A 10,467-nucleotide genomic window follows, 5' to 3' on the forward strand; every position below is an offset into this window, starting at 1 on the left:
CTTTTTAGGACTACCCACATGTCACGAAAATCATCCAATTACGCCTCGAAAAATACGCAAAAAGCACTAATCGTAACTTCTTATAATTGACCAACGAACAAACCAACAACACCCTTCCCCACCCCCACCCTCCAAATACACCCACCTACCCGAAAGTAAAGGAAAATCCACCTTCCCACCCAACCCCACAGGACTACTTCACATCACACACTTTTTTGTTATAAACAATTGATACCTGCTACAACTTCTAAGTCGCCGCCCCGTCCCCCGTCTCCCACCCGACAAGTACACACTCACGCCCGGCCCCGCCCATTTATGATTAGGTGAATGAATTTCAATAATATACACGTTAAACCAACAGTTAATACACCTATAAGCTGACACGGTATCGGTTTATTTCTTAATACTACGCATGTACAATCTGAATTCAAATACACAAATGTAGTGTACCGACTAACGCTAAAAATTGCCACTTTCAACCAACAATCATTTCATATATGAAATAATAGTAATGTTTATGTGGAAACTAGTGAAAACACTTCAAAATCATACTCTGAAATCGAGACAATTTCCGCTATACATTTTTTTTTCAAAATAGTTGAAACAGGTGGTATTATTCCAATTTCCACATATTTCAGTTTACCCAGTTGCAGGAGTCGTTTTCACTGTCCGTGCACGTGGGTACGTTGTCGTGTATACCTGTGTACGTATGTGTATAGTGCACGATCAAAGGTAAGTATCGTCGTCGTCTATACGATAGAGAATTATCCTGAATATAAAGTTGTTCTGACTCAAATTTCTAAAGTATAAATTTAACCCAGAATGTATAAAATGGATGTGTGAGCCAAACACATTTATTGCGAAAGGCTGAGTCCGGGGGCTCCAACCACGGCAGTTTTATTTTTTAAAAATATGAAATCCGATTCTCCTATTTGTGTGGTTTTGTTTTGTTTTGTGTGTGAGTGTGTGCATGTGTTTTTTTTTTCCTTTTTTCCCCTCTCACCTGTGACTGTTACTAGCGCGCGCACACCCACACCCACAAACACACCCCCATACATACACACCATTTCTTTATTTTCGAGTTCGATATCTAGACAACACAGAATTAATACATGTTTGCGTAGAGTCGAGTCAAGTACACATGTGTACACGTATATATATGATCACACATACAATACAGCACAACACACATGTGGATACGATGACGTATGAATTGGGAGGGAAAAAAACCCCCAAAAAACATATTCCATACTTAGAATGTGATATTTGTTAGCAATTAAATGCGATAATCGAATCGAAAATGGTGGAGACTATGGATTGAGATTAAGTATAGCAGGAATTCGATAAATGTGCTTCCATGTCTATGATATTTACCCATTCTAAATCTAAATTATTCACAAATACCATTTATTACCATATATACAATGAACATGTATATATTAAGAAACTAAGTAAATAGTGTGTTTATGAAAATAACGCATATATTACGAATTTAGAACAATTCTATTCAACTAATAGTGAAACCGCACTGACAAAATTATAGGAAAATGTCATGTAGCTCACTCATTACGAAACCGATTTAAATTTTGAAAACACCATTCGTTTGCCTATCTATCCGTTAGCAAATAGGTGTATATATCACTAATTTTCTCCAATAATTTAGAGCTATAAACAACGTTTATTCACACCAAGGAAACACAAATTACTTGTTTTCCACACAGACAGGCTAACGCGCCGTTAGGTGTCCTCGGCGAGGTGCAGCAAAAAGCGCTTAAACGGCTGAGCGAGGACGGGCGGGGCATACAGCTTACCTAGCACTGACTAGCGCAGTTCTCGAACAATCACATCCAGACGAATCCGAAGATGGCAGAGAAGACTCCAGTGAAGAAAGCAGTGAAGAAGCCAAAGACCCCGGCAGCTCATCCAAAGTACAGCGACATGGTGGCCACTGCAGTGGGAAGTCTGAAGGAACGTGGAGGCTCGTCCCGTCAGGCAATACTGAAATACATCATGGCTAACTTCAAAGTGGGATCCGACGCTAAGGCTATCAACGCACACCTGAAGATCGCCCTCCGGAACGGCGTGAAGAAAGGAGCCCTGAAACAGTCGAAAGGAACCGGAGCTGCTGGATCATTCAAGCTCGGAGAGAAACCTAAACCCGCCAAAAAACCAGCCGCTAAGAAAGTGGTTAAGCCGAAAGCAGCAAAACCTAAGAAACCGGCGGCGAAGAAAGCGACTACGTCGGCGACGGCTAAGAAACCAAAGGCAAAGACACCCAAGAAAGCAGCTACCAAGAAAACCACGGAGAAGAAACCATCCAAGAAAACTACCAAGCCCAAGACCCCTAAGAAAAAGGCTATCAAGTCTCCGAAGAAAGCTAAGACAGACAAGCCTAAGAAAGCCAAGGCTGCAAAAAAATAAGATGTATATCTTACACCGTCCGAACGACACGTAAACAGTCCTTTTTAGGACTACCCACATGTCACGAAAATCATCCAATTACGCCTCGAAAAATACGCAAAAAGCACTAATCGTAACTTCTTATAATTGACCAACGAACAAACCAACAACACCCTTCCCCACCCCCACCCTCCAAATACACCCACCTACCCGAAAGTAAAGGAAAATCCACCTTCCCACCCAACCCCACAGGACTACTTCACATCACACACTTTTTTGTTATAAACAATTGATACCTGCTACAACTTCTAAGTCGCCGCCCCGTCCCCCGTCTCCCACCCGACAAGTACACACTCACGCCCGGCCCCGCCCATTTATGATTAGGTGAATGAATTTCAATAATATACACGTTAAACCAACAGTTAATACACCTATAAGCTGACACGGTATCGGTTTATTTCTTAATACTACGCATGTACAATCTGAATTCAAATACACAAATGTAGTGTACCGACTAACGCTAAAAATTGCCACTTTCAACCAACAATCATTTCATATATGAAATAATAGTAATGTTTATGTGGAAACTAGTGAAAACACTTCAAAATCATACTCTGAAATCGAGACAATTTCCGCTATACATTTTTTTTTCAAAATAGTTGAAACAGGTGGTATTATTCCAATTTCCACATATTTCAGTTTACCCAGTTGCAGGAGTCGTTTTCACTGTCCGTGCACGTGGGTACGTTGTCGTGTATACCTGTGTACGTATGTGTATAGTGCACGATCAAAGGTAAGTATCGTCGTCGTCTATACGATAGAGAATTATCCTGAATATAAAGTTGTTCTGACTCAAATTTCTAAAGTATAAATTTAACCCAGAATGTATAAAATGGATGTGTGAGCCAAACACATTTATTGCGAAAGGCTGAGTCCGGGGGCTCCAACCACGGCAGTTTTATTTTTTAAAAATATGAAATCCGATTCTCCTATTTGTGTGGTTTTGTTTTGTTTTGTGTGTGAGTGTGTGCATGTGTTTTTTTTTTTTTTTTCCCCGCTCACCTGTGACTGTTACTAGCGCGCGCACACCCACACCCACAAACACACCCCCATACATACACACCATTTCTTTATTTTCGAGTTCGATATCTAGACAACACAGAATTAATACATGTTTGCGTAGAGTCGAGTCAAGTACACATGTGTACACGTATATATATGATCACACATACAATACAGCACAACACACATGTGGATACGATGACGTATGAATTGGGAGGGAAAAAAACCCCCAAAAAACATATTCCATACTTAGAATGTGATATTTGTTAGCAATTAAATGCGATAATCGAATCGAAAATGGTGGAGACTATGGATTGAGATTAAGTATAGCAGGAATTCGATAAATGTGCTTCCATGTCTATGATATTTACATTCTAAATCTAAATTATTCACAAATACCATTTATTACCATATATACAATGAACATGTATATATTAAGAAACTAAGTAAATAGTGTGTTTATGAAAATAACGCATATATTACGAATTTAGAACAATTCTATTCAACTAATAGTGAAACCGCACTGACAAAATTATAGGAAAATGTCATGTAGCTCACTCATTACGAAACCGATTTAAATTTTGAAAACACCATTCGTTTGCCTATCTATCCGTTAGCAAATAGGTGTATATATCACTAATTTTCTCCAATAATTTAGAGCTATAAACAACGTTTATTCACACCAAGGAAACACAAATTACTTGTTTTCCACACAGACAGGCTAACGCGCCGTTAGGTGTCCTCGGCGAGGTGCAGCAAAAACAGTGTTAGGTTACATCATTCACCAACAGTCTTTTATATATATATATATATATATTCCATATATTCTTCTGGAATATATCCTGTGGACTTTTTTTTTTCTTTCTTTTTTTGATGTGTTAACCTTTATTTCGGCAGACCGAGGATTAATTAGACAACAGAGTTCCCGAGAAATCCATCAGAAGGATAAGTACTTTTCAAAATTTCTTATATAATCATTTAGTCGCTATCTCGTATTTTAGCGTCGGGAACTGATAATAAATAGTATCCTGGTCTGTATAATTTATTATTTAGATACCTTGTTTAAGGAGTTTTATAGTGATACTATAGTTATAACTAGATTCAGCTATATATCAAATACAATAGGAAGGTCCAAACAGTATTAGGTAGAGTTATAATTCTGTAGAAAATATTTCATATTTTATATATCTCTGATACATATAACCTTTATTTTATCTATTTTCTTATCGGGCTATTCATTTCGGACCATTTCGGACCATTTTTAAGACGGCCTTATAAAGTGCCATCCCAACCCCAAAAACAAAAGAAAAACTGTATCTGGTTCCTGTCCATTGTCTTTCCGTGGCCAGATATCACACTTTCACACCTGACTACACAACCTCTGCTATCCAGACCACTCACTTTCACGCTTGACCGCGTTCTTTTCTCAATCAAGGTCTCTGTCGCTCCGTCTCCAGGTAACACACCAGACCTTTTATTCTAGACTAATTAGGATCTCCCCACAGGAATTCCTCTCACCCTTTTCCCTCTGTCAACTAACTACAAACACAACATGGCTGGCCCAACCACAAACAAACCCGCCGTAGTTATACTGACCCCTAGGGATAAAAAACCACTACATGCGGGACGTGTTCGCGGGGACATATCCCAATACACAGGGGTAACCAGTGACGTCAGGGACGTCAAGATGCTACCATCAGGTATCATATTAGTTCTCTGCGCCACAGCGATGTGCATAACAAAGGCGATGAAAATCGCATGTATAGATGGTACACCATGTACAACACGGCTATCTAAACGGCCATATACAAACTCCCCACCTAGACGCAAACAAAAAATGACTCGCACAACAACAAAGGGGGTCATCTATCGGATCCCCCTCAACACGTCATTAACATCATTAAACAAAATAAACAATGTCAAGACAGCCAGTAGGATGCACAACAAAGACAAACAACCTACTACATCCATCCTACTGGAATTTCACTCAAACACTCTACCTAAAGAAATCAAATTTAACAAAATCACATATCCAGTAACAAAATTCAACGTACCACGCAAACAACAAAAACCTACTACAAAGCATACAAAACCAAAATATTCCCAGTGCTCAACAACCCAAATCACCTACAACAAAACTACAACAAATCGACTGTACTCGGCAGTCGTACAAAACAACACTCCGCAAAATAACACAAACAAACACACCAACACTACTACAACCATTAACTCACAAATAACACCTACACAACACGGAGTATTAGTCACCACAGAGCTACTCGGCAATATTGTCCTGTTAGCACGTGATCAAACACTCACAGACAGACAAGCACTACAAAAAGTCAGGGCCCTAATAAACAAACAAAACGGGTTCCCGGCACCTCAAGTCACACCCATAAATAAACTGACACAAACAACACCCACACAAACCTCACCAACACAGCCAAAACCAACACAGTCCACACCAACAACATCACCTACACTTTTCCTAACACAAACAACACCCCAAACCTTAATAACAACCACACAAACCAAAAACACTCCTACACAACAAACAATACACCTTCTGGATAGTTCTGGAGAGTTAGACGACTCGTTTCTGTCCAAACCTCCCACACCTCGCTCTCCTACTGGATTGGGTAGACGTAGGACACAAACAAACAATAAAACAACACCAAAAAACAAACAAACAACACCGACACGCCCTAACACCAGATCACGGGCAAAACACACCGCCAATCAGCCGAGACCTGGAAATAGCAAACGACAGCTTTACTAGAGCCACAAGCAACATAAATTTAATATAAATACCCATTTTCTTTCGCGGGTATATTAAATGACCAGTCAGGCCTTACTGTCATGCATTGGAATGCAGGAGGCCTTAAGCCGAAAATTTCAGAATTAAAATCATTTCTGAACGAAAATGCTCCCGATATTTTATGTATTCAGGAAACAATGCTTAAACCTAAACACAAAAGTTTCAAAATTAATGGTTACAATCCACCATTTAGGTACGATTCGGACCAAGGTTTGGCAATATATATAAAATGCGGAATTGCATACAAAGAGTATGAAATCAAAGACCAAGATCTTGTGGCTCTAGGAATAGAACTACACAACAAAACAAACAAAACAGTCATACTCAATATATACCTCTCCCCCAAAAAACCAATTCCATTTAATTCCCTGGTGAATCTGATAGAAAATATCGACACAGATAACATCATTGTAACCGGGGATTTTAATGGACATCATACATTGTGGGGAAGTAACAAAAACAATTCCCGGGGAGAAACAATACACAAATGGGCAGATGAGACTGGTCTAACCATACTAAATGAGGGTAACCCTACTAGAATAGATGTAGCACGGGGTATAGAATCCCATCTAGATATCACCCTAGCATCTCCAAACTTAGCTAGTAAATGTAGCTACTGGAACACCCTCGATAGCACTCTAGGTTCCGACCATTACCCAATTTTGACACAGTTTGATTTTAAACCCCATGTCAATACAATTCAATACCCACCACGATGGGTTTTTAATAAGGCCAATTGGGACCAATTCAAAATTTTAGCAGAAACAATCCAACATGAGGAAATTTTCGATCAAGATGTTGACGTCTTTAATGCAAATTTAACTAGGGTTATTTTAGATATAGCGTCAACATCTATCCCTAAAACCTCAGGCAAACCCAAAACGAGGAAAAACAATCCATGGTGGAACGATGAGTGTAGGTTAGCCAAAAAACTCAAAAAGAATAGCGAAAGGAAATGGAGGGCAAATAAAAATAGTGAACTATTAAAAACAGAGTACACAAGATGCAAAACAAACTTCAATAACATCATTCAAAACGCCAAAAACAATCATTGGCAAGAGTTTTGTACATCTTTAAATAACAAAACTAATTTGAAAAACGTTTGGTCAAAGGTCAAAGCTATACAGGGAATAAGTAGATCAGAAATCCCTATACTAGGTAAGAACAACATTACCGATAAGGAAAAGGCAGATACTCTAGCTAAACAATATCAAAAGGCTAGTAGTAATGATAATTTGACCCCTGAATTCAAACTAAATAAAGTTCACAATCAAGTCACCATTGATAATGAAATCAAAGACCCAGGCCCTAACACCGGTGATCTCAACTGCCCATTCACAATCACAGAATACAAACAAGCACTACAGAACAAGAGAAACACGTCCCCGGGCGATGATAATATTTCATACAACATACTCAAACACTGTCCGGACAACATCACAGACATCATACTCCTTTTTTACAACCACATATGGGACACAGGTATAATACCTGAATCTTGGAAAAATGCCATTGTTATACCTATACTAAAACCAGGTAAAAATCCACAAGAACCTGCATCATATAGGCCCATAGCTCTAACCTCACACCTGTGTAAGGTCATGGAAACTATGGTAAACAATAGGCTAGTACACTCATTAGAAAGATCAGGTATCATAAACGAGGAACAGAGCGGATTCCGTAAGGGTAGATCGACATTAGACCCACTACTACGACTCACTTCAGAGATAAAAAAAGGTTTTAACCTCAAACAAAACACTCTAGCTGTCTTCTTAGATCTGGAAAAAGCTTATGATCTCATTTGGCATGACGGACTTCTGGTCTCACTAAAAAAATTCGGCATAACTGGTAACATCTTCAAATTCGTCAACAGTTTCCTTAAAAACCGTAAAATTCAAGTTAGGATCCATAACACTCTTTCGGATCAACTTGAACTAGACAACGGTGTAGCACAAGGCAGCGTTATTTCTCCAACACTCTTTAATATTTACATCAACACACTGTCAGATACGCTAAACAACAACACCAAGTTAGCGCAATTTGCAGATGATGGGTGTATCTGGAGTACAGGAAAAAACATTAGATATCTAACCAAACATATCCAAAAAAATCTTACAGCAATTAATGAGTGGGCCAATAAGTGGGGTTTTAAACCATCTAAACAAAAAACTGTAGCAATGTATTTCTCTAGAAGTAGAACACTACCAGAACTATACCTAGGCCAGACCAAATTAAAATTTGAAAAACAAGTTAGGTATTTAGGCATGATAATCGATCACAAACTCACATGGAGTAAACATATTCAATATGTAAAGGAATCATGCCAAAAGGCAATTAACACCATGAGGTATATTTCTGGTTGTAAATTTGGCGCCAATAAAACAACTCAATTAATGTTATATAAGGCCTTAGTTAGATCAAGGTTAGATTACGGGTGCCAGGTATATAATATAGCTAGTGACACAGTATTAAAACATCTAGATGTAATACAACACACAGCCTTAAGGGTAGCGCTAAGGGCCATCAAAAACACCAACAGCAATAGTTTACTAGCAGAGGCCGGCGAAACAACATTAACACTTAGGCGAGAAAACCTTACTCTAAAATACTGGGCTAGAACCCAAAATCATGGGGATAGGTTCTTACTAAACAAAGCAATACAAAATAGTGAAATACCTGTTACCAACATCAGGGCTCCCTATCCTTCAGAAATACTTAGATTAAAACAGAAATATGGTTTAGAAGGTGTCAAGATCTCCCGCAAACAAGATTTCCAAGTCCCGTGGTTAAAAACATCACCAAACGTATCGCTATTACTGCATAAGACGTTAGATAAACACCACGACCCGATAGGCGCAAAACACCTAGCATTAGAGTTGATAGATAAGAAATATTACAACTTCGTTAAATTTTATACCGATGGCTCTAAAAATCCAACCAATGATAGAGTAGGGATAGGTATATATAACGATACATATAACATCAGAAAATCTCTCCGACTAAGTGACAGAGCCTCGGTCTACACAGCTGAACTCATGGCTATTCAAATAGCATTACTAGGTATTAAGAAAAACCACACCAAATTTGAACGAGTAGTCATTCTTTCGGACTCCCTCAGCTCCTTACAATCCTTGACAACTGGAAATAGCAGTAGACCTAAACTGCTTAATGCAATTCATTATATGATCACCGAGATCGATCAATTAGGAATAGATCTAAAATTCGAATGGATTCCATCTCATGTCGACATTTTAGGTAACGAGATAGCAGATCAACTCGCTAGAGCAGCCTTAGGGTCACGTGATGTTCATCTAAATATAGACTTGAGTGTATCAGAGGTCGTCAGTATAATCAATGACAAAACTCAATTGATAAGGCAGGAAAATTGGTCGAAATTAACTAATAACTGGCTCTATTCCATCGAGAGCAATGTTAAGATCCAACCTCAGTTATATAGTTATAATAAAGTAGAGGATACTGTTATCACTAGACTTCGATTAGGCTACACCAAACTCGGTCATAACATCAACCGTATTAAAAAGGAAGTCAGTCCATATTGTCCAAACTGTGGTGAACCGGAAACCATAGAACACATTCTGTTCGAATGCACCACCCATGACAACTTTAGATCAGTTTTCCAAAACCAAATTGAGCATATAGACAATATGAAATTCGATTCCAAAACGGTACTCAACCCTCCAAAACAACATAGAAAATATGTATTCGACCAATTAACCTCCTATCTAACGGATATTGATTATATTGATAAAATCTAGGAAAGCGATATAATTATATATATATATATATATAAAAAAAAAAAAAAATCAAAAAACACACACACACACACGCAATATACGCAATTATGAGTCCACGTCCAGTATAGAATAAAAACACAAATAGGTACTACTTGTAGATCGTACAACCACTGCTTACTATAACTGGATAAACAGTGGACGTATTCGAATCTACATGTCCCCAATGGGTGGTCAGTAACCTATGGTAGGTAGGGAAACCAGGATACACAGCCCTCTGTAATTGACTTTACAGGGAGGTGTATTCAACACTGGACACAGGACTATAATTTCACCACCTCACACATACCAACAATACCCTTTAATACATGCCAATAACACACACCACATCCCTTAGCAGGGGACATTGTAAAAAAAAAAAAAAAAAACATTAAG

The 10,467-nt window shown here is 38.5% G+C and overlaps 3 protein-coding genes across 3 annotated transcripts; all 3 read left to right on the forward strand.

The window, feature by feature from the left end:
- The first annotated feature begins 1,863 nt into the window (after positions 1-1,863).
- On the forward strand, positions 1,864-2,421 carry LOC132564374 (histone H1-delta-like). Its single transcript, XM_060229028.1, has one exon. It carries the CDS (start codon positions 1,864-1,866, stop codon positions 2,419-2,421), a length of 558 nt encoding a protein of 185 aa, XP_060085011.1.
- A 2,593-nt stretch (positions 2,422-5,014) lies between these two features.
- On the forward strand, positions 5,015-6,241 carry LOC132564376 (mucin-2-like). Its single transcript, XM_060229029.1, has one exon. The coding sequence runs from the start codon at positions 5,015-5,017 to the stop codon at positions 6,239-6,241; it is 1,227 nt and encodes a 408-aa protein (XP_060085012.1).
- Positions 6,242-9,315: 3,074 nt separating this feature from the next.
- Positions 9,316-10,056, forward strand: LOC132564377 (uncharacterized). The gene has a single exon (XM_060229030.1). The coding sequence runs from the start codon at positions 9,316-9,318 to the stop codon at positions 10,054-10,056; it is 741 nt and encodes a 246-aa protein (XP_060085013.1).
- Positions 10,057-10,467: the final 411 nt, after the last annotated feature.

The sequence above is a fragment of the Ylistrum balloti genome, unplaced genomic scaffold (genome assembly GCF_031769215.1).
Source record: "Ylistrum balloti isolate Yb309-2 unplaced genomic scaffold, AGI_CSIRO_Ybal_v1 Utg372234, whole genome shotgun sequence".
In the NCBI taxonomy this organism is placed as follows: domain Eukaryota; kingdom Metazoa; phylum Mollusca; class Bivalvia; order Pectinida; family Pectinidae; genus Ylistrum; species Ylistrum balloti.

Coding starts and splice junctions, on each gene's coding strand:
- LOC132564374 (XM_060229028.1), top strand. CDS start 1,864: ATGGCAGAGAAGACTCCAGTGAAGAAAGCAGTGAAGAAGCCAAAGACC.
- LOC132564376 (XM_060229029.1), top strand. CDS start 5,015: ATGGCTGGCCCAACCACAAACAAACCCGCCGTAGTTATACTGACCCCT.
- LOC132564377 (XM_060229030.1), top strand. CDS start 9,316: ATGGCTATTCAAATAGCATTACTAGGTATTAAGAAAAACCACACCAAA.